At 42.6% G+C, this 25,883-nt stretch overlaps 1 protein-coding gene across 1 annotated transcript in view; it reads right to left on the reverse strand.

Annotated features, from left to right (window-relative positions):
* Nucleotides 1-25,463, reverse strand: part of fhod3a (formin homology 2 domain containing 3a) — a 59,115-nt gene extending 33,652 nt beyond the window's left edge. The window contains exons 1-3 of the mRNA XM_076075320.1: nt 25,299-25,463; nt 19,931-20,040; nt 17,387-17,454 (exon numbers count right to left, since the gene is read on the reverse strand). Coding sequence (XP_075931435.1) covers nt 17,387-17,454; nt 19,931-20,040; nt 25,299-25,463 — 343 coding nt within the window. The remainder of the gene's footprint in view (nt 1-17,386; nt 17,455-19,930; nt 20,041-25,298) is intronic.
* Nucleotides 25,464-25,883: the final 420 nt, after the last annotated feature.

The raw sequence follows: 25,883 nt of genomic DNA on the forward strand, positions 1-25,883 counted from the left end.
GAGAGAGAAAGACACAAAGGAGTGGTTATTATTCTAAAATTCAACAGTAACAAGGCTTAGTAGAGTGACTCATTTCAAAAAGCTCACACAAAATGTCAAAACGATTCAACAAAATGTTTCGACCTGACCATATAAGCTTTGTTTGTATTGTTAATTCACCGCTGCACCTTTCATCTCTCACCAATCCTCATGTGTTTTATGACTAGATCAATAAAACTTGGAAGTAAAATGAGTCTCAGCTGTGCAAATGTTGCACAATGGTTTGAATATGCAGAGGAACGCCGATAGAGTCAACGGAACCAATCACATCGTTCGGTTCCTGACCACCTGACGCAGGCACTTCATCTCACACTTTCACCGCGTCCTCACAACACGTGCGTGGTCTCTCTCACACGCACGTACACACAAACACAAATGCACACACACGCACACACACACGTTGCAGTGGTGATTAGAGCTCTATTGGAATGTTAATGAGCTGCTGGCCAGGCTTCAACGGTGAGGTATTCAGGTCACAACATGGAAAGCACTCAGAACCAATGACCATACAAGCTCTCATACTCTCACACTGATATTCAGAATTATTACTATTATCCTTGAACACGAATAGATCACTTCTATCATATTACAGAGGCTTAAAATGTAAATTGTGACCCCATGAACTGTACTTTGTGTTTTCGTATTTCCTCTAAGGGTAGGCAACCTTAGGCACGTGTGCCACCATCGCTACGTGGTAGCTTAATAACCAATGGCACACTAGCAATAAGAGTGCAAGATTTTTTTGCAAATGTTGAAATGTCCCCTCCTCCGCATGCCAAATTACCTCTTTCACAGCCATTGGCAGCTGCGCGGCCTGTTATTTACGATGGTTTGATACTCTGCCTCTGATTGGCTAGTACCCGTTGCCTTCTTAGCAGAATTTGTTAAGTTTATCGCTGATGAACAACATTGATGGAAGGTTGGTCAGGTTAACGATTTCAACTCAGTAAAATAATCATATTTCTGGTACTCAATGCGTTGATAATATTTGAACATCTTCTGGAGAATGCATTCTCTTAATAATATTACAATCATCATATTTCTACTATTTTTACATAGTCATGGTTATATTTTGATGTTGATATTTGATCTGAAATGATAATTTTGTCATTTTGTATTACTTAAAAACCACACATTCGGATTTCCATTCCCCCCTGTTGTACAAGTACTTTTATTTGCATATTTGTATTTGCATACTACATACTAAACAGCAATTTACAACCATGTGTGCTCTGCATTAAGCTCAAAGTCTGCTCAGTTGAGTGTTCATACTGTCCATTTGTGCGTATGAACATTTGTGTGTCAGCAGGGGGTTTGGGAGTCTGCATGTGTAAATCCAGAGTTTGCGTGTTGACGACAAATCCTTCAGTTCATCAGGAGGGGGTTAAAAGCGTACAGAGGTAAGGGCCTGCTGTCTGGAGCTCAGTGGAAACCGTCGCTAAGCTAGATAAGGCTAACCCAAGGCCAGGGTCAAAATCATTATCATTCCGCACACAGACGAAGAATTACAGGCCTGTCTGTCTCTCCATCTGCGGGGACCCTTTCTGCGAGATCAGCAGCGGCATTCATGAAATACATATGTGATAGTCTACAGCAGAGATAATGAAAGCATCCATATCATTAGTGCCAAGAGGCAACTGGCAATGAGGCTCCATGTATGGGAACTAAGAAGTGACTCCAAAAACTCAACAAAAAAGTGTGGTATGAGGGGAAAGAGAGGGAAGAACATGTACACACAAACATGAAAGAGGTGAACTAAGAGAAAGGAATGGAAGGACAAGACAGGACAGGACAGGGAAAAGAAAAGAGGGGAAAGGAAAGTGACGACCACCGAGTACACGCCAGGGTCTGATTTGAGGAAAGAAAGCCAATTGCTTCCGGGTAATCAAGGCTGAGGGGAGAAATGAGAGCGTCACAGACGTGGAATTCCCCTTCCAAAAATACACAAACGTATGTCTTGAGTCAAATGTTGATTTTGAACCTTTTCTGAGTTAGTCCAGCTGATTGAAAACATGCTTAGTTTATGGATGCACCAATTTTTTACCAAGTTGTTGGTGTACAATTTAGTATTTTAATATAATAACAAGAGAGTAAAGTTATATATATGTATTTATTTGTTAAATTGTGTTTTACAAAGTTAGCAGAACAATATTTAAGTCAAGCCTGAAGTTTCCGTACACATAAAGAATAACCCCACAATGAGGCATTCAGCTTATTAAAACACTGGTATTGGATCGGTACTGTGGGAATCCCTGTTATCAAACACAGTGTTCCAGTGTTTGTGCCCCACCCAACCGACTTCACATTTACCGTCAGGTATTTCTCATGTGACAGAGATAATTTGGGCATAATCACTACCTGCTTCATAGAGAAGAGCTCGTTCAAATCACACTCTTCCCCTTAGAATACTAAATACACAGAACCTCTGTAACAAAACAAAAAAAGTCAATAAAATAATGAATCAAGTCAGATGATGATTAGCCACACTCGTATATGTGACCTTTCATTTGGTTTAATCCTGTTTTTTCGTAAAACGGTGGAGAACACAGATAAGTGGCAGGTGCAATGACCTCATTCAATAATTCACAACAGACTCCAAACTGTGGCTCAGCCATAGCGCCTCTTTTCAAATGGTTCAGTTCAGTCTGGACTTCCACGTTCTCGTTTCTCTATGGTTTCCCTGGAAATCGAGTGGCCACTCAATGACGCAGGGAACACTTCGCCTGGCCCTTGACGGTCATCGGGCCATGAGCGAGGCTGTCAGGGTAACCTTCTACCAGAATGTCTGTTGTCCATCAGGAGCATGTCAGCGGCAGCGATAACGTGAACGTGGTTGATTCGTTCTGGTGAAGCAGTTGGTGCGAAAAGGTGGGCATTATAATTAGCTAGACTTTACAGGGATCAACAACCAGCAATGTATACACACACTGAATTAAATCTTCAGAAAACACGTGTTGGTTTTCTATAATTCTTTCTATATTTTCTTACTTCTCTGCAACATAGTCTTTATATCCTGAAGATGGAAACCTCTCCAAACCATTTTCTGTCCAACAATATTTAAATATAATCGACTAAGTGAATGTACTGGTTTATTATAAGAAGCTTCTCACTTTATACTTCCCTGGCAGACACTGACAAGCCAATCACAAAATATGGGACATGGCTTCATATTTCTTTACTTTCACTCAAAATGAAAGCATCACCGCTGCATGGACCCGTTAAGGACCCGCTATGTGCAGGCTAATGTTGGGGTGATCGTACATGACGGATATATATCACCCAGCTGGATACAGATGGTGTATAGTATGCAACATGCCAGACAACAGAGGTCGCACACCACCACACTCATTTCTATGTAAGAGTTAACCATCTCCACAGTCATTTAATATGGCAATGAATACTGAAATATTTTGTGATAAAATCCACCAGATGGTTGAGGTCATTTTATTTATTTCCAAATAAAATCCCCTTCTTTCACAATATTTATTTAATCAAATATATATATTTTTTTCTTTCTTGATTCTAACACACTGACTGAGTTCCTCACACGTTTATCTGACATAAGCATCCAACAGTACATTTGTTAAACTTACCCTGTAATCACCTGATAGTTGCGAACAAAGTCTTGTCAACATAATTACCCTTCCGCTCCGGAGTCAACAGAATTTGACATGCTAAATAACGAATGAGCCATTATCCCATTGGCACAGTTTAGAGATCCAGCTGTCTTAACACTGCGTGACGGGGGTGATGGTGTATTCAAACTGAATGTAACTCAAACAAATGACTCTCACCTTCAACCTCTGAACAGCTTGAAAACAACACTGCCTTAGTATTCTCTAGAGGGAGACTGAAATAACAGCACAACACAAACTAGGAAGATAACACATCTTAATTAGATGCCATGGTCTAAGAGAAAGAGGAGGAGATGGAGGAAGGAGAGGAAAATTGCAAAAGTACGGTTTTTGAAGGGAGGATTTGCCTGTCCCTGTGTCTTTTGCTGGTCGTTCTGCTTTTTTTTTTCCTGGCCCTAGATTTTATTATTGTCACAATAAAAGCTGAAACACTCACTGGGATGTGTCATTGTGGCTAGTGCGTGTGCTTGTGTAGAATGTGTGTGTGTGTGTGTGTGTGTGTGTGCGTGCACAAGCCCATGTGTCCGCTGAGTGCAGACAGACAGATGAAGGAAAGACAGAAAGGCACATTTCATTTATAGGTTCGCTTGGAGTTTTACTGTTTTGTTTTGGAGGACTCACAGTTCATTTGCACACTGTTTCACCATGACCTCACACGCATTGCAATATGTCAGCCTTAACGAGTTATTTAGTCCCATATTCCATCTTAAAATTTGTAATTTTCTTTTAGCAAGGGGGGGGGGGGGGGGGGACGTCCGCCAGCAGAATGAGGTATTGCCACTTGTTTCTGATGTTTTCTGTTTTAATCTGATATGATTAAAACTACACTCTTGGTTCACATGCATTTAATGATGTTTAAAAACACACACACAACCTATAAACTGTAGCCTTTCTATTGACCAGGTGTGCTAAACCATCGGCACATTCCCTGCTTTACAATAAGTTTGAAATTCTAAAACACACTTTTTTGCAATCTACATACATTAGAAACATCATTCAAAACTAAGAGCCTGTGTGTGCTGTTTGCTGAACGCTGTCACTGAAATGCCACACTCAATTATCAATCGCCTACAACCAGAATGCATCTGTGAAAACACCTGTAATCAATTAGATCACTTCAATCAGAGCTTGGACAGCATGTATAGGATTCAGGTTTGCTCTTTGACGTGCACAACAATGGAGGCCAATTTTGAAGAGAGAGTTGGCTGCAGTATACTAGATTTTGTAAACAGTCCAATACAATAACTATGTTCATGTCATCTTCAGTTAAAGTAATTGTGTCTTATACTGTTAAAGGAAGAGCCACTCCCAGCATGCCGGACTAAATTATAGCTTTTAGGGAAAGACATGGAGACTGGAGTCCAGTTACTGTTTGAGCTTGGTTTACGTTTTCATTGGGTTTATCACATGCTAAACACCAAATGAAGGACCCAACATACATGAAAATATGTCACCATGTTTATTATGATCCAATTCTCCTGTTTGTTTTTAATTCCTTTGACTTAAAATCCCTCCAGAAAAATATAATTCAAAGGCTCAATAATAAATTCAATAATGGGTCAAAGGGCCTGGTATAGAACTTTATAGCGTGCAAATGTGCATTTGTTTCAGAATATAGCAGAAAAAACTGAATGAACCTGCATGTCCATCAGCACACGAGTGCATGTGTACGTGTGTATGTGGGAGTGTCCTCTACAGTGAAACAGGGATTCCCCCAGTGCCGAGGCCGTCTGCTAAGTCGTACCGGAGTGGTCAGACGCCTCCTTCCTCTCATGCCATAATGAGATTAGTGCTGTGACCCTTCAGCGTTGACTAATCCCTCAACATTTACTGCACCATCTACACATCTCCAAACAGAAAAACACACAGGCCAGCTCAGGCTACACTAGTCCTAATCCACAGCAATTATACTCAAAACCTGGTACTTCATTATTTTCTTTGCAACGCAACAAATGCTAAATCGCAGCGTCCCCACTTGACTGAAGTCTAATTCTGCTTAGTTGGCTTTAGCAAAGAGCACCATCAGTCTACTACTACTATGCTTAATCTTCAGATTAAACAATGGCAGCCAGCTCAGCAGATGTTTCTTAAAGTCGACCTGGTTACAGAAACACATTGGTGTGAAGGTGAGATTCTGCAGGCTGACACGAAAGAAATGCAAGGACAAACCAAGAGAATCATAAGAATCTGTTTGGCATCCAGCATATGAGCTTCTCAAAGTCATCTATGAGCATTACAAGTCTCTACTTGTGACTCTTGTGTTGTTTTTGGCCACAGAAGCAGTTTTTTTGCTTAGAGACTAGTTAATGGACATAGTGGAGCATTCAGCAGCTGAACGAAAAGATACTGCATTTCTCTCAAGAGGAGAAGATCATAAACAGAGATTGTAGGGCGGGACGATGTGGTCAAAATCTTCTGTCACAATAACAGTCATTTTATATCTTGATATGTATATATACACGCTATAGCAAATTTTCTGGTATTTTAATAAAAAAATGGTCTGTATGAAATAACCACATGCTGTACTGACTGATGAGTCGCCAACTTAATTTCGTTGTATGTTTTTACGATGACAATAAACATCCTTATCCTTATGATGTTGAATACTAGTGTGAAAATTCAAAACTTGACAAATGAAAAGTCTGTTAATTTAATTAAGAACTTAAGTGCAAAATAATCAGATTTTCTGAGAAATTTGAGTTAGTATGCGCTTGTTATCATCAATTTAGACAACGTAGTTGTGTCATCACAATATCTCAATATATGATTTCATCACAATACGATTCCATTGACAGTCGATCATATTTGATTATCTCCCCAGCCCTAGATAAAAGCAACAGAGTGTTGGACCTACGTTTATCAGGTAGCCAGAGACACAACTCCAAATTATGTTGCTCCGGGTCTTCTGAATATGCAACGAGGCAACTGTTTGCTAACAAGTTCTCCATATAAACTTAAAAGAGAATCTGTCAATGTTGTGTTTACAGCTCAAACATGTATTATTGATTGCTTAAGTAAACGTGTCATCGACTACATTTACATTTATAAATGAATTGGGATAGAAAAGAAGAATAAAGTAGCCGTTGCAAAAGAATCATAAGATGCAGTTCCTCTTACGACCACTAGATGCTGGCTCCAAGTACAAAGTGAATCAAATCTTCTCTCTGGAAAAACAAAGTCAGTGCATTTCTGCAGAGGAAGTCAGAGTCTCAATAACTATGATGCTACAGATGCTGAACTCATGTTGTCCTGCCCTACCGTTACCTTTACCTTTGTCATTTTCCTCCTCTAATCATTTTTCCATTGCTTTAATATTGAGCGTAATTACTGTAGGAGATGCAGCACCCCAACAGTATCTACGCAAACCTCATCAGAGGAATTATTTCAGTGTAACACATCTTTACCGGGTCACAGGATATTTACAGATAAGCACGCACCGATGTCAACCAAGGGTAATATTGTTCAGGACGGCACAACTGTCTATGGGTCAGACGAGAGAGGGGCGGGTCACAGCTGGTGGTCTTGCATTAAAGCCCAGTTATAACCGCTGACTCGTGTTTCTGAAGGATTTCATTGCACCCCTCTAAAAAAGCCTCCACCCGGCTGTCTGGGCCGATCAGTCAGTGGGCTTTCAGACGAGGTCTTCGGTGGGATCTAAAATAAAGAAGTGAGAGGAGCATGAGGTGTAATGGCACGCTGGAGAGCTTTATTTAATCCCAGGAAGTCTTTACCTCTCTGTGCTGGTCATGCTAAATATAGGTGGGTTGGGTGTCTAACATACTGTAACATACATACTGGGTTCAAGCTTTGTTCAGGTCATGCAGTGCAGTGTGTGTGTGTGTGTGTGTGTGTGTGTGTGTGTGTGTGTGTGTGTGTGTGTGTGTGTGTGTGTGTGTGTGTGTGTGTTGCCCTGTAGCTCCATATTCAGTCAAGGACAAATAAAGTGAACTCGATGATACGATTCCGGTAATTGCCAATGTTTCACCTCTGTCAGGAATTTCTTATAAAACAACTAGTACACTTTTGTCTCCAGCTGATCATTGGAAACAAGGACATTTCACACAACTGGCAGATTTGTTTTCACTTGTTTTAAGACAACGTAATGCAAAATTAAATGACTCTTTAATATTGAGTTTTTAATGTGTCTTTGTAAGGGTTTGCATTTTGTATCAGTACCCATGTGCAAAGATACTATTGGGTGGTATTTCCTTCTTATGTGCACATATGTGTGGAGTGGCGTGTCAATTAATCTGTCATTAAAAGAACAAATTCTCCATCAATCTGTCATAATCGAATATAGTTTGGACAATAATGCATGATTTCAGTCTCATGTCAAGTGAAGTGAAAAAGAAAAGTTGGCAGGCAGCAAAGGCCAGACTGCTGAGGATAACTCGGTTATTTTGTGACTGTCTATTTTTCGTCTGTTGGTCTTGGCCTACGGTATGAGCACTGGAGGCTGCTGATGGTACAGATGACGATAGAGGCCCCGTGAGCTCAGTGTGTGTGTGTGTGTGTGTGTGTGTGAGAGAGAGAGAGAGAGAGAGAGAGAGAGAGAGAGGAAAAGAGAGGGAGAGTGAGACCTCCAAGGTTCCACTGTAGGATTCATAAGATTTAAAGAGTGGCAATGGACCTAGACAGCGATTACACTCGGCTCAGCAATGACACACACACACACATACCCACACAAGCACGTCCCCACGTCCCCAGGCAGATACAGTACAACAACACTTGGGAGGACATGACAATAAACTTTTATATGAGTCCCATAAATCCACCCCTGTGGAAACAAATGGCTGCTATATTTTATAGTGAACACACTGACATACAGTGCATGCAACATGCCTACATACACACTTTCATATATAGACACACACACACACACACACACATGCAGTTAAACATATCCAGACTGTAACCTTGAACCCTGATGAAGGACATCAGCTGTAAAAGAATTTCAGAAGCAGATGTCTTCAGGAAGGAAAGTTACTGCCACATAAACACATGCAAACACATAAAAATACACGCAGGCTCGCAAACACAGTATGTCTCGACATACTGACATGACCAGAACGTGCCCTGTGCCCTTCATATGCCCCCTGGCACCTCTGAATTAGTCCACACACACCCACACACACACAGGAACAGTTACCCACAACACAAACACAAATATAGCCAGCTTTTCTTGCGGGCATCCGATGATACCACGGTGATGACAGGCCTGAGCCTGACAGGCAGCTTCCGTACTGCTCTATATTCACACACAGACTACCTTAGTTACTGTGCTGTATACACAGGGAGTGATGACTCATTATATACTCATATATTTGCCTCCGTTCCATTGTGTGCGAACATAGGGGGGGGGGGGAACAAGATTCGCTTCCGGTGGCAAAGCAAATTTGCATCTTCACATCACGTGGAGTTCAACTTTGGTGAACTTTGACACACATAGTCGCAGCCTCAACCTTAAGCAAAGTGTGTGGGTGTGGTTGACCCCACCCGGCACTGCCCACAGTCAGCACACATATCACCTCGGAGGTGACGGTCACTCGCCTGCAGTCAAGAGTGTGTGGCCGTGTCCTAATATCCTCTCAACACTACTGAAGCAAGTCTATAGACTAAACTAATACAATTGTATTTGCATGTAACCGACAAAGTGTCAAGGGGTTGCTCTGTCTTTGCGAAAATGCAAATGTTATAAAGTGTGACCTGATTTTTCGCAGCGTGCAGTCAGACACAAAAGCTGATTGTGGGAAATATTGTGGTGCTCAATCCCACATACAAGCGTGCACGTGTGAAACAAGCGCCCAGTCTTTTCCCTCGCTCTCCCCCCTCACCCTTTGTCATTCTATCTCACTCTCTCTCTCTCTCTCTCTCTCTCTCTCTCTCTCTCTCTCTCTCTCTCTCTCTTTTCTCACGCTTGCTGCTGATGTCAATGTTAATTGACTGGATTCACTAAGCATGTGCAATGGTCAGAAATAAGATTTAAAAATGAAATGTTAGATGAGAGCATTGATACTACTCTCATCTATGATAAGTGTGAGGCTTCAGTCAACAGCCAGTTAGCTTAGCGTAGCACAAAAATCGTTCAACTTTTTCTCAACTAGTGCATTGTTATAAAGATTCCCTGGGCATGTGCAATGACAGAAATAGAAAAGGGGAGCCTGACAAAGAAGAGAGAGTTAGACAGACATAAAAGAGTGAGTGAGAAACACAGTAGAAGCTGACGGAGAAACCGGAGTAAGAATGACAGCAGCCAGAGCGGGTAAACAGGGAGGATATTGTAGGATATGTGCTGCTTGCTGAGTGGATTAGCTCAGTGAAATCTTGCTCTGACTCACTCCACACTTGCCTGTTGTTATACTCCGCCCTTGCTTGTGTGTGTGTGTTCTTTCCTGTGCGTGACCTTAATACAGCAGGTATGATGAGATCAGACAAAAGCTATAAGGGAGTTCTGGCATAATTACGGTTATTTACCAGAAGACAATGAACCAATTCAACGTTTTTGGGACTATATTCCGCCTGCTGGTCTTGGCTTATAGTTGACGATAGAGGGCCCATTAATGGTGTGTGTGTGTGTGTGTGTGTGTGTGTGTGTGTGTGTGTGTGTGTGTGTGTGTGTGTGTGTGTGTGTGTGTGTGTGTGTGTGTGTTTGTTTGTGGGGGTGTGTTTTTATGACTTGTGGGGACATACATCTGTTTACACAGTCACATTGTGGGGACTCACCTTCCTTTTGGGGACCAAATGCAAGTCCCCATAGCGTGAATCATTAGATTTTAGGATGAAGACTTGGATTTAGGTTAAGATAAGATAAGATAAGGTAACTGATATATAACTGCTGCAAGCATTTGTTTATTTTGGGTTACAATCTTATTTATTTTTTTATGTACTGGGGTTAGAAGCAAAATTAACTCCTTGTCAGTCCAACCAAAATATTCTCTAAATCAAACTGCCAAAGCAATATTCCCTAACTTTTCTAGTCTGGAGTCTGGAATCCCAAAATAGAAGACTTAGAACTTATAAAACTATTTGCATCACCATGGCAAAGTCTTCTCTCTTTCCTCAATCTCCTCACCTGTAAGACAGCGGACCACAGAGCTATGACATAACTTGTGGAGCTGCTGGCCAGCTGCTGCTGCTCTGTCTGGCAGGTGCATTTACTCCTTGCTTTGTTTTTCCCTTGTGTTTTCTTCCCTAAGTGATTTACCATTTCCCTGGAAATCATCCCGCTCCCCGTCTCTCTCCACACATCCCCTAAACCCATCATCTCTGAAACCCCACGGCTGGACGAGATGCCAAGTCCACAGATTCTCCAGCGTGTGTTCTGGATGTTTAGCTTGTGGTAATTGTAATGTTTTATTGCATTATGTAACAGCTTCAAAATTATTAAAACAGACCAGTTAGAGGTTTGTGCAGGTACACTCAGCTGCATATATGAACAAGCCCAGACATAACACTCAGACGCATACAAAGCCAAAGACACATGCACATATGCAGTATATTTCTTCCAGTAAGAGCACTTAGGGTTGGAAGAGCAAACCCCAAACAGCAGTGTGTTGTGCAAGCGCACAACAGTTGGGCTGCTTGTGTTTGTCTGCATAAATAGAGCTCAGGAAAAAAAAAAAACTGCCACATCCACAGAAAGCAGAAACACTGCAACACACAGACAGGATCCTTCACACCAAAGCAACTGATCACAATAGATGCACAGCTGCAACAAACAACTGGATTACACAGCAAAAACCATAAGAGATGTAAATAATCACATCGAAGATTCACTGCATAATATAAGCTTGACTGCTGAGCGTAAACAGTGCAACGTGCACACTTGTTATTTCTGTCTGCTTCTGGCTTACTGCAGCAGAGGACATTTAACTATCTTTGGACCACGGTCCCCTTCACCAACGGTACAGTAAGAAAGCAAGACGGCAAGTTATTTACAGTTGGAGACAAACTGAAGAGTGCTACTGGAGTAGGAATTGAGACCAGCTGTAGGATAGATGTGTGTTACAGGATTTTCTACAGCAGCTAGTGCTGTAAAGTTATCCCACCACTTCCACTGCTCTACACCTTCATCCCTAATGCCTCATCAGCCCACAGCAGTAACTAAGGCATGAGTCATTTGGGCGCAATGCTCTCAGTCGCTCCTCGGGGTCTCAGCAGCTGACGAGGGGAAACTATTTGAGTGTTTTTCTCTTTCCTTCTTTCTCCCTGTGAAACACCGATGAAAAGTTAGCAGCGTGTCCTGTATTCTGAATGCTACTGATTTCAGATGATGGTGAGATAGCGAAAACAAAGTACAGACACATAAACACACATTTGCACGAAGATATTACGGCTGTGCACAGATAAAACAGATTGAGTGACAGGTCTAAACTTGTCAGAGAGCATGCAAACAATTCGTTGGCACAGCAGAATATCCTTGTTGACTCACACAGGTTCACACAGAAAGATCATGAGGCCCAATTTCTTGAGCCAAAGCCACAGGTGTTTCAAGAGAACAAAGAGTCATAAGCCGTATGTGAAGCTGAGCAGAGTAAATATAGATGTGGAGATCAGAGCGGGCAGGCCAGAAGAAGAAACAGGTTGCAGAGGTTAAAAACAACAGAGGTGGTGAGTGTTTGACTGAAACCAGTCAGGAGATGGGGAGGAGAAATGGAGACAAATGGACAATGTAGAGCAAAGTAGATTAATAGAGGATGAAGGGGAAAGGATGCCAGATTGAAAAGTAGTTAGAGCATGTTGGCTAAGGTTTGCACGGATATTAGAGTGGAGCATGTCAGCAAAACCCTATAATATGTCTGGAGTTTTACAACTGCACAGCCACAGATGTCCTACACCACTGCCCCCTCCCAGCTTACCCATTACCAAGCATTATCTCCCTGTCACACCATGCCATTACCAGGCCTTATCTCCCACAGCGGGGGGGACACCAACACAGTAAATCCCTGTTGGAACCAGCTGCAGTCGTCTCTTTCTGGAGCATCTCAAAGCCAGATTGCGGTCACTACTAACGCACCCCTCCCCCCCCATCGGTAAATCAACACTGAACACTAGCGACTACTGCTTTTTCACCGGGGACCACCATGTCAGTAAACTCATATTTACAGAGATTTTGCCTGATGCCACCAAATCCTCAAAACATCTCTTTACAGTGGATAACTACAGTTACTATAAACCTTTGATGTTGTACGGTGGCCTATTATTACTTTTGTATCCAATCAAAGCAGGATAAAAAAAAAAAGCAAGAAAAGACAGACAGATGCAACACTATCTTTGACTCCGTTTTTGACAAGCTGCTAATTTGTTATGTAACAGCCCGAGCAGAGAAAATCAAAGCAAGTCCCTTCACCTCCACCTCCAGCCCCCCCTCTATTTTACATTACTGCGAGGGGTGATTAGAGACGGATAATTGGGGCACAGAAATCCAGCAGTATAGGAGCCACATTTTTTTGAAAAAGGGTTAAATTCCAGAGGTAACTGCCAATAGATTGAATAGGCTCCAAAACACATGCAAGGTCTTTTGTTCTGCACTACGGCTCTTTTGTTCCACCTGCTGTTTGCATTACAGGGAGCTCTACCTGTCAGATAGCATACCCTTTGTATATTTGATCACTTAAACTGTATTTAATTACCGCTTATCCGTTCACTTCAGGGGAGGCTGGGAAATGAGGCCACAATGGGAAACAAAAGCTTTCTGCTAATGTGCTTCACAAATACAAAATGAATGACAAAGTATCACAAGAAATAATGACTCGATATCTGTGAGATTTGCTGTGTGTTTAGAGCTACATCAATCAGCCAGACCGATTTATTGAATCTATTAGTTTTGAGGTAGTTTAAAAACAGTGTCTATAAGAGATTATTTTCGACTATGTCCTGCTACACATCTATGCTGTTATAAGTGTTTAAAAAACGAATTTAAGGGGAAGAAATGTCTCTAAATATTGGCTCTCGCTGCTCCATATTACCGTAGCATACGGGCTAATATTTAGTTAAAAGAGTGCCCAAAACTCTCTCTCTCTGCCCCCTCCCCTTCCCTGAACCTGGTCCATCCAGCTGAATTAAGGTCAACATCTTCCCCCAATGAGTCTCTCCCATGTTAGTCCTGCAGGGTCACTAGTGAATGTATCCGATATAATGTCATGACATTTTATGGACCCTAGAAATCCAGTATTGTCAAATGTCCATCAAATATGCAGATTCGGGGTCATGGTTGCTCATTTTACAAAAAAGCTAGACGCATATTACATAGCCACATAATAACAATCAACAAATTCACATCCCTTATGATAAAATCATTGTTTTGACGCTATCATTTTGTGGGAATGTACTGAGCACTGATGCCTCCACGTGCCACCGATGATGCTAGCGGGGCTGTAGACCTCTATGACTTCTGTAGTCTTGTTACGTAAAATTATTGCTCCGTGCAGTTAGTAAAGGTTGTGCGGCCTTCCTCGCATGTTTCTGTGCTGTCAACACTTTCTAAAGATAACACCTCCACCTCACCCACACCCCTGAACCACCTCTCTCCCCCCGTCAGCAACAACAAGTCTGCTGCGACAGAGACTGCTAAAATGAACCTCTAAATAAGGGTTTCTGATTGGCACTCTGGCGAGTCTGCAGACCACGGGATCAACTAAGAGAAGGGGAGGAAATAAAGGAAACAGGGCACACGAGTAGATATTGAGAGACAACAGAACAAATGACAGAGAAGTGCTTAAGTAGATGGGCAAAATGAAGAGGCTCAGGCTAAGCGTTGTTCATCCTGAAGCCGAGGACACTCAGGACACCTACCCTGCATCACAAGATAAATTCCTGTTAAATTGACGCTAATCTCCCAGTGAGGAAAATACAGCGAGCTGGATCATTAAAGTGCCACGAAGGCCCAGTGCAGACACATCGCCTGCAGAGAAGTGCTTACACTAGCAGACAGAGTCTCTGCTTTGCTGATCATGCCAATGTGTACTCCTTCTCATATACAACAGAAACAACTCATTAACTCACACACATTTTCACAGCCTCACTTACACATACACACATCACAGAGCATCCTTAATCCCAAATTGGCAAGCGTGAATGTAATTGGATCTTTCCGTTAGCAGCGATGCCAAGAAATGCCAAGGAGAGGCGTCTCTCTTAAAGTTGTACTAATATTTTCACCCTTGTGGCCCTGAAAGAAGATCAATGAACAACTGAAGGAGGTCGCAAACTCTAAGATCTCCCTAACATTTGACCTCAGTACAATCAAATCCTGATCCTTGTCAATCAAACCTGAAAGCTGATGAAGACGGCAAGATTAGGAAAATGTGTAAGGAATTGATCCTTTCCTGCATTTCAGTCTCATGAACCGAATAATTACCATGCATGTGGCACAGTCAGCTATCCATGTACTCAATCCAAAGCCATGCCATGCAATCCCACTATATTGACCAACTAATAATGAGTCACAGATACTTGATTCCACAAGCAATTTGTATTCTTGATTGTGACAGACTTTTCATTTAACGCTGAACACTCCTCTGGCAATTTGAAGGTCAAGACCCTGAAGGATTAGAGAATGTTACAGATGAGTGGATAGCCGAACCGTCTCATTGAAGCAACGCCGAGAGGGGGTTGTAAATGGTCAGTAGATCTCTAAAGTGAATGGATTGCTGTGACTCGCTCACGCTATCTGTCTGTCCAATGCAGCAGAATTACAAAGTGTCACTCCAGAGCATCAACTCCAGTCGGGTTCTGGTTGTTGCTCAGCATCTGTGCCATGCTGAATGAAATCTGGATTGTGGGCGATAGAGTGAACAAACTCTGTCAACAATCTTTGGCACCGGGTAAAAATCGTGAAAGTTTCACTCATGCCCTTGAAAGAGAAATGCATCGCATATGGTGAGGATGCATTCTTCTCTCTACTAAAAGAGCGCTGGTCTTTTTTCAAATTACTAAGATGAGCTAAGGGAGGGTGTGTGTATTATACTGTATATATGTGGTGTTTCCCCTATATTCATTCTGCAGCAGCACACAGCCGCTACAACATTATGAGCGGCACTGCTAATATTTCACACAATCATTAATATCCTCTGCTCTCGTGTTTCACCGAGCGCATGGCTTAGCCTCTCCACACACACACACACATACAGAGCAGAGCAGTTAATGCACAAGCCAGTCATACTTATGTTTTAATGAAAACTCAACTCATGGCTTTTGTTCCCGGTGTTCTTCACCACTGTTTTGGAAGAAGGAAATAACGGGAGTAGAAGGCAAGTTCATGGGTTTGTGACCCTTACATTGGGTAAATACAAACTGCTACAGCATGCTGCAAAAATATTTCTCTAAGAACTTGTATGATAATAGTTTAGAATCATTATTTTATTCTTAACTATTTTATTATATTTTACCCTGTAAAAATGAAAACAAGTTATGTCACAAACTAAATTGACACTTTTTTTTCCCCTTGTATGTGTCATTTTCTCTCCTTAACACTATTAGTCCCACTCCTAGTGACCTTTCACCTCAGCAGGTTCTCAACCAATCCAGGGCAACAGATTCTAGGATCCAGAATTAGCACCGCTATCACTGGCATGAAGAATGTTGACCGTGCAGACAAGTCATGGAGGAAAGGAGTGAGCAGAGACAAAGTGAAGGGGTGATATAAAGAGAGTGAGTTGCAGACAGAAAAAGGATTGTTGTCGCTCGTTATAGGACTGGGCTGTTATGTAATAGTAATGAGAAAACAGATAGCAGAATCATCCATGTGTTTTCAGGGCATTCTTTTTTTCTAGATTATGACCAGAGACTTTACATTACACAGCCAGAAGGCAAGACAATTCGAGAGTGAGAAAATGACATCTTGAAGCAGCTGAAACGCTAAATTATGAATAATTTAAAATGATAAGTGTGCTAGATATTGATAAAAATGTACTCTTTAACAGTCTACAGCTATGCTAGCAGCTACGTGAGGCTGTACACAGGCACAGTGATGCTTTGAGCTAATGATTTTCAACAATTTAGCATGTTAACATTTGCTAAATAGCACTAAAGACAAAATACAGCTAAGACTGTCATTAGTTTTGCTGGTATTTAATCAAAATATAAGTATTGGACAAACTGGAATTTTGTAAAAAATAAGTTGTTTGTGTTGCTTGATAGCTCCTATCATTCCCTCCCTCCCTTGCAAATCTCTCATTCAGTTCTTTCGTCCTACTCTTATCGTAACATTTCCCCTTTCGTGCTGCGATCTATTTCTTTAAGCACCCTCTAACTTTCAATGATACACACACTCTGTCTCCTCCTCCCTCCTCCTCTTCACCATCACAAACCGGGAAGAGTTAAGGGCGTCACACTGTGAAGCCTTTACCAGCCCCAGAAGGTGGGAAAAAACGGAGCGTACACTTTATGGCCACATACACAGGAAAAGCTTCCATTCACCTTTCTCTTTCTGAACTGTGTAAAAGCTCCCATCATACATGTCTAATGCAAATACTGACATGATCGCAATACCACGTTGAATTGGAGAAATTTCACATAGCAGTCGAACGTGCCTCTGACTGGGAGGTCTCATGTCTCGACACAAGCATGTTCCATGTGTAAACCCCTGGACAGCCATCTAAGCGTGCGCTGCAATGTGTTCTCAAGCTTGCTGATGTGTCTGACTGGGCATGTGTGTGTCCAGGGAGAACCTGGTGTTAAACACGTATATAAACATGTCACACAGCACTCACCGATGCAGGCGTGCACGCGGACGGTCAGCTGGGTTCGCAGAATAACACTGTGCTTCTTCCCTCTGGACCTGGCAACGAAAGAAGCAGAAATATCTTCATGAAAGCAATGATATGTTTCTAGTTTCTGCACAATCATTTCATTTACAACCCTTGCTTCAGTGGAGTGATCTGTCTCGTTTCACAATTTATTGACACTTGATGCGAGAGAAGAATATACGGCAACAAATGAAACGGCATTGGATAAGGAAGTGCAATTATTTCATCCAGTCGGCAACTGCTTTAAGGAAAAAAAAAATGTTACTTGTGTTAAATGTTCTTGATTTTAAGACAAACTATCGTGCAAGGACTTGTTATGATGGACCTTTTTTTTGTAATGCAGAGGCCGTTGGCATGATGGGAATTGTGCAGACAAACAGTGGCCTGCATTGGATTTGTACCCCCCCTATACTGATACGCATCTGAGCTTTGAGGCCGCAAAAGTGCAGCAGCAGACACAACACACATACACACACACCTCCGCATACCATCGTGAGCACACACATTTATATACAGCATATTTCCAGTGGGAACACAAAGGGAGAACACACAAACATAAGGGTAAAGGATGCTGGTATTCGGAGAGCGACTCCAGCTCTCTCTCCTAACCTCAGTTGTTATTTTCCAGTCCGTGGGAGCTTATCGCTGACTTCCATCACTGACATGCTGATAGCATCCAATCCAAGCAGGGAAAGCACTGCTCTGATAACATGCAAAACATGCAGCGAGGATAACACACACCCAAACAAAAAGAACGTCTGGCCTCCTATCCTTCTGCTAAGCTGCGTTATCAGCTTTGCTAAGAAATAGAGCAAAAATGTTAACACGATCTGCATGAGATGCTGATAGCTAACTGTGTTTTTTCTTGCAATTTCAATTTCCTTGCCGGACCTGTATGATAATGTATTGTGTGAGAATGACAGGTGAGAATAAGGCTTCATGGAAAATGATACCCATGATGCAACGATTAGATGTGAGAATGTAAAAGACTGTGAGGATAAGAAGGGATGTTTTGGATTACAAATGCTAGTGAGCTGGAACGATTCACTATACTTAATAGTTTGTTTATTCAAATCCTTATCTCAATATAGTTTGAATAATACAAAAACATCTCTCATGGCTTGGAGGAACTCATGCTCGACATGACAATCTACAGCAGCTTGCTCCTGCTATTTCCCCTCCTGTAGTGAAAGCATCCTCTGAGCTGTCCTCGTCACCAGAGGACTTGTTTACTGTCAACCGTGGTGAGCAGTGTCCTGCCACAGCTGGAATCACAACAATGCGTGGGAACATAAATTCTGGGTGATAATGCCTTTACATCAATCTATTCTTTTTTTTGTTGTGAATATTTTGAGATTAGAGAGATTAGCTTCAGCCAAGACAAGACAGTAAATCCATGTGAATATGTGACAAACGGCTGTTAATACAGAACAGTAACATCACACCTGATGAATAGACACATCTAGACAAACCCAAAATTCACAACCACTATGGCTTTTAAGACAGCCGTCAAAACCTGCCTGACTTTAAAGTAAAACATGTGGTTTGAGGCTGAGGTACTGAGTATGATTAGTTTATTCATTTTTTGGCACTATATAAACGGTGTTCTTCCGACAGAGGGAGGACAAGGACAGGCTTAGTTGGAAGCATCTATCCTCAGCCTTTGTGATGTTAAAGCCAAGAAAGGGTCAAACCCGACCCAATGTGTCATTCATTTCCTACTGTCAGTACAGTATGACCTTGGATGACAGACCTTCTGTCTGGCCTGTCCAATCCAAACAGTTCTCCAAGATCTCAACGACTTCAGAAACACACACAGGCCTTTATACGCCTGTCCATCACCTGTCACATGACTTACCAGGTGCATAAGAAAGACACATGGAAACAACCACACACACGCACTTATCATGAAGTCTCCAAACAGATCGACATACAACAACGCTTCACAAACCGCTGGAAATATCTATCATATCAAGATATGAAAACAAAAAATTGAAACATGTTTTGAATTAATTAGCATCACTGACATACAACTTTTTGGGTGGAAACGCTGAGCCCTAGCAGCACATTTTCTCTTGAAGAGAGACACCAGCATTGCTTCTGGGAGATGTGAGAGACTGAAAATACTTGACGACAGTGCTGTTACAAAGTGATCATGCAGTTTCTTCTAGACTTGACAGGTTTGCGAACTGTGAAATTTTGTCACAAAGATCAGAATATCAATTATTGTAAAAACACAGTGAGAGAGCTGTAGCTGTGGAAGGGAGGGCACATCTGTCTCACTTTCCAGAGCGCTTCATACTTTCCATGAACTTGTGCTTCCAAGAAATCCACATCCAGCAGCTTGTGATTCTTCCCAATTTATAAGAATGGAGAAACTCAGAAAAGATATATGTGTGGGTGTGTGTGTGTGTGTGTGTGTGGGGCGGGGGGTTTGAGATGTTTTAACAGTGGAGACTGAGAGTGTATATGACTATTTGGAAGGGCATACATGTGAATCAGTCTCACCCTGTGTCATCCTGCAGAAAGCCCTCCAGCTCGTCCTTTTGCTCGGCCAGAGAGGACTCCAGATCCAGATAGGTGCCATTGTGGGAGAGCTGCAGCGTACAGTCATCAAGCTATGGGAAAGAATGAAACAATCTTTTGAACACAAAAGTCTTCAGGATACTTGATTCAACTGTGTTGAACAAAACTAGGGGCCAACTTAAAAAATTGGCATTTAGACCTAAGTTTGGGATGGAAAATATGGTTCAGCACTTGGACATACGCAGGGTGGCATGTGAAAAGTCCCTGGCTTTGCTATGATACGTACATGTGCCACCCACAGGAATGATATTGGTCTCTGGATCCACAATTTTTTAATACTCACTCACTATGTCTCTGCATGCGTTTCACACCCTTTTTTTTTTTTTTTGAACAAGTTCAGCCCGTAAAGTAAAGCCAGTTCACGGGGCGAGGATTTCAACGCGAGTCGAGTGTGTACAGTGATCCAAAGTGGGAGAGCCATATGCGGTGTGCCTCTGCTTTCAGCATTACAAAGCTGTGAGGGGAATTAACTAGTGGAGACGTAGCAATAACGGCTTCAGAACATGAAACCAGAACCAGGGGGGGAAACAGAGAATGAAAGGTTTTTTTCGTGCATTTAAATACCAGCTGTGAGAGGAAAAATTACTCTCAAAATTTCAATTGTGTACAATCTCTACATGTTTGTGGAGGGAGCAATCACAGTCATTCCCACATACATAAGTTACATGTGTACATTCACGCACACGGCAGATTCTCTTTTTCACTTTTCAAGAACCAATCTTGCGCCCATCCATCTGAGATCGCAAGATCTAAGGTAGCACTGCAGAGCGGCCTCCGTCAGAATTGACCAGCTTTGCTCTGAGTAATGGGAAACCCTGCTGAGTCTGAGACCAGGTGCACAGTAATATATCTGCACACCACTGGCATTGATGTTTACAGTCACAAGTTGATAGCAGGTGCAAGCAGCCGGCACAGCTACAACTCATAAAAAGTAACATACATTATTGTTACAATAAGCTCTGAGCTTTACAACTCATTGTTAAAGCTGCTGATGTATGAATAGGTGAATGAGTTCATGTGTCATGACTTCAGTTAGCATTTAGCACCTACATACTGGGTACCCTAGCCTCTGGTGTGCTGCCAAACGCCGCCCTGGCTGTCTGGTCAAGTTGCATGACGACGCACCCTGACCAGCAGAGACCACTGATCACAAGACCTGCTGCTGCCCTCCGTCTGTCCCTCCTTCTCATTGGGAGACGGAGAGACGGACTGTCGGATGGACTCACAGCTTAAATATAACCTTGCTATATTTACGCTGCACTGAGGCAGCATGCACACGAGAGTGGGTGTGTGTGGGTCTGGGGGGGGGGGGCACTACCAAGGCTAACCTAACCTATCATAAATTCTTTAAGCCAGCGGTCACCAAGCGTTTTTGCTCTTAGAGCCACTTTATATCACTATAAAATTGGCTCGGTTTACCTTAAATAATGAAAATCATGCTTTTAATAGGCAACGAGGAGACTGTCTGTCTATGTTCACTGGTTACTGTTAATGATTCCTCACAATAATTGTTAGTCATGTTTTATTAAGTGATCATAGGACAACAGAGAAAGCACAAAACTTTTATACATTTAAACACGTGTGCGTGGAAACAGCTCGGCGAGTACGCGACGATCGTTTGGTTCAAGAGTTGAAGTTCAAGTTCAAGGAGTAGGCATACTTCTGTGGCATTTGTTCCGCCCCCTCCTCCACTGCGACTGGACATTTGGGTGGAAAGTGACAGTGACGAGTGAAGCGTTTTACCCATATTTGAACATATTTCAGCTCTCGGTGGCCATAAAAAACATGCAGCGCTCAGTACAGAATAGACACTCGGCACAGAACACGCTGATACGCTTTGCAAATAATTCAAAACATATGCTGACCTCAGTTAAAAAAAAAGGCTTTGACCTAACAACTCTACCGGTGACTCATACTATTTTCAGAAGCATGATTTTAGACGGATGTATGCGCCTTAAGCTCTTCTTAGTTTATTTTGATCTGGTTCTGCTTTTTCACTATAATTCTCCTGTCATTTCAGTTCCTTCCATTTTCTCAGGCCATGCATTCTACTCATTCCCCTCCCCTGGTCTTCTGCGCCCATCTCCTCACCTGCGGCTCATTCTCTCATTAGTCCCTCAGTATTTATACCAGTCCACTTTCACTTGGTCCCTGTCAGATTGTCTTTAGCTACCAAGCGCTCCAGAGTTTCCTCATAGTGTCTGATCGGCTTTTTCTGACCCTATTCTCCTGGTTTTCACCTTGCCTGAACTGTTAAGTAAACTGAACTGAACTCCTTGCAACTCTACATATCTCATTGTCTTGCTTTTGGAATAAGTTGAATGTTACGATGACTCTTACTCTGGCTTCTGCTCCAGTTTCACCAAACTCATAGTTTGCCCTAAAGAGGACATGAATGTGTGTACCAAATGTTAATCTAAAAATCTGTGTCAATCTATCTGATAGTTGATGAGATATTTCAGTCTGGGCCAAAGTGGTGGACTGTCCAACTATCAAGCCAACAAGATAAGAAACACAAGCATTCTAGTGCAAATATTTTAAGGGCCTTCTTTGTAGTCTAGTCATTTAGGTTTGACTACGTAGAAGGGAGGAGACGGAGGGGGGTTTAATCACGCCCTGTCCCACTTTCCATTTATGTAGGACAAAAGCATTTCTTGTGCCCAATCCGCTGGCATTATTCAGCATTTTCTTTAATATTCCACTTGAGGCTTTATGTCCCAAGACAGAGCCCCACCACCACCTCCGTCTCCAGCTCCCTGATTTATTTTGCTGCTCGGCTTTTATCTACGAACATTACTTAATCATACAAATACTGCTTGGACAGCAAAGAAGTGAGCCCCGGACGACTCTGTAACACAATACGCTAACAGCTAACCGTCCAAAGGGTGTCTCCTTCCTAAAACACTCCGCTTGGGTAATAGTAGTAATAACATAACAAAACACATCGTGCTGGACGGAGCCGGCTGAGAGGTGGCTCCAGAAGGAACCGCAAGCTCTTCACACTCAAGGCTCCAGGACGGGCCAGGGAAACACTTAGTGGCTAGTATACTTTGCACTCATTTAATCAAATTCTCCCAGAAGAGCAAAGCAGGGAGAAAAAAAAAGAATTGGGGGTAGGGGAGTAATTACTTCCATGTTAAAACAACACCAGGCCTGCCGGCGATCACGACGGGTTGACGCTTAACAATAACCTTACGTAACTTAAACGATGAGTTTTTAAGAACGTTTTTGTCTCAAACTCAGAGCCACAGAGGAGCATTTTCTTTGAAGAGTGTGGAGGACGGCGTGTTCTACACAGCTATTAAATCTCCCAGTGTTGCTCTATTGGGAACCCTTTGGTAATGAAATAAAAGTGCGGCTGTGAAGTCTTGGCTTTGTTGCTTTTGAGGGGAATGGGAGATTTCCCTGCAAAACTGAGGGTGAGGCTTCTGCATCGAGCTTAAAATGTATGGATCATTTTGTTTTGGGGGGGGGGGGGGGGGGGGTAACTTGTCTTGGTGCTTAGTTTAAGTCAGATCTTTGCAATTTAACATCTTTAACATTCAAATGTTTCTTTGAAAAGTGAGAATATCTTTTGTGAGAATAAAAAGGAAACTTTTTTTCTCAGCAGTTTGGATAAAATGACACATCCCATGCACTGATTTAGCCCTGGCAAGTTAGCCTAACTGTGTGTGTGTGTGTGTGTGTGTGTGTGTGTGTGTGTGTGTTTGAGTTTATATACTGGTGCATAGTCAGAGAGGTGGGAGAGGAGGTGGAGGAAGAGGTCAGGAAAACCACGGCACCCAAAGTGAGGAGAACAAAGTGTCGCAGGGATCCAGACCCCGGCCACAGGAATTCTGGGACAAGTGACCTATACTTTGCATGCAGCCCAGCCAGCCATACACAGAGCTCAACCATCACAACATAATAATACAGTAGGCTTTTTCTCAGGGAAGAGCACAGAAGGTTAAAACAAAAAGAGCGAAAGGCTGCTTGAACAAAGAAGGATTAAGAAATAGCTCAGTTGTCAAACTCTTGCTAGCTTTGGCATTTTCCAATGACATGATAATATTCAACACCAACGTTTGAATCCTGGTCAGTCTGTCCAGCAAATTTGCAACATTTCAGTTTCAGCCCTATAATCTAAGCCCAATATCCAGTTGCCATTGCGCACAGTCTTCCTTCTGATGTGAACAAAATTGCAAACATGAACGCAGGCTGTACCATCTGTCTGCGTGGAGGTTGTAATCATAAGCTTTGCTGTGGGCCATTTTTTCATTTGTTTTGTGGCTTTTAAAGATGGGCCAGCAAAAGATCCATTTGGTCTGAAAAACAACTCTGCTGTTGAACGCTGGTTTGTGCCAGCAGTGGAACTCTCTCTTTCTCTCTGTGCCTCGTATTTATTTTCAAATCAATCTGTTTTCAGCTTGAATTATACAGCATCTATATACAAATGAAGAATAAATACAAGGTCACACAGTATCTGCTTCACTTGCTTAGCCTCTGCGAGTGTGTTTGTTGTGACCCAGCCTCGTCAGTAAGGAATGTGTTGCTGTTGCTTTTTTTTTTTTCTGGGTTATGGGTTTAACACTGAAATTTACTAAAAACGGTACACAGACACTTTCTATCACACACCCATCGTAATCCGACACTTGATCTAAATTTGATCATCTGTGATTCGGGCCTTTCGCTGCGAATCAGAGCTTTCACAGGCACGCAACATCTGGCTGCAGTGAAAGCCTTTGCACACCTGTCACTGTGACAGCGTGCAAAACACAATCAAAGGTAACTTTGTGATCTATTCTTATTTTGAAGCTTTATCAACAGAGAGGTCAAAGGTTTTCTTGGAGCTAGTGGAGATCCAGCATCTCTCTCAATTGCACTTCAGCAGAGCAAATGTACGCCAACATGGGGTAATGTTGCTGTGGGCTTTAAGGGGAAACATTTGCAGCCTTGTTTCGGTCCTCAGGCCGCAGAGCCTATCAGTTGTGCCTGCAATGTGTTCTCAAAATAGCCTCTGAATGGTGGGTATGGAAGTTTATTTGCAGTCGGCTTGAAGTGAAAAACAGCAGTGATAACGACCTTGTGCAGTCCTTATTTAAATCTATTTATTCATGACAATGTGTATTTCAATCTCAACATGAAAAATATTAATAAAGCTTATCTTTACTATTAGAATTGAACTTTGTACTTTTCCGTGTCGTATGCTGCGTTATGGTGGAATACATCACTCTACAATCCGTAATACATCAATGTTTTCTCACAAGGCAACGCATAACTAAAGTCTAGTTGTTTGCGCTGGTAATCCTACCTTGTGTGGAGTCTTGAGGAGCCGGTGGATGCCCGCTAACTGGTTGATGAGTGGGATATCCTCCCTGAAGGTGTACAGCGGCGGTCTGGTCGGTTCCGGGAAATTCGTGCTGTTAAACGGATCGGTGTCATCTAAAAACTGAACCCTGCAGACAAACGTGGCCATGGTGCATCCATGCAAGTATCTCCTCTGAGAGGGCAGCCCGGTTCAATGAGAGCTGTAGGCTGTCGGCTGTGGCTCCTCTCCTGGTAACGACAACAAACCCGGGTCGCCAAGTGCGCCAAGTGCGCTCGTGAGAGCAGCCTGTCCTCCCGCAGGACAGGGGGGGGGTAGGAGATGGGGTGTGTGTGCTGGGAGCCGAAAGAGTGGCACAAGGAACCGGCCAGTCTCTTGTCTCGCCTCCCTTGCTGTGGTTGCGCTCGCCCTCAGGTTTTTTGGTGAGTTATTCTCGGAGAGGCAGGTGGCTAGTGATGCCGGAGAGTGAAGGATCAGCGCAGCTTGGGACAGCCGGTCTGCTGTCTGTCTGAGTCCCAGTAAATCCCCAACCCCCCCCTTTCTATTTTCCCCTCTGCCTCATCTCTCCCT

This window comes from Anarhichas minor, unplaced genomic scaffold (genome assembly GCF_050575085.1).
Source record: "Anarhichas minor isolate MPS153535 unplaced genomic scaffold, ASM5057508v1 ptg000051l, whole genome shotgun sequence".
NCBI lineage: Eukaryota > Metazoa > Chordata > Actinopteri > Perciformes > Anarhichadidae > Anarhichas > Anarhichas minor.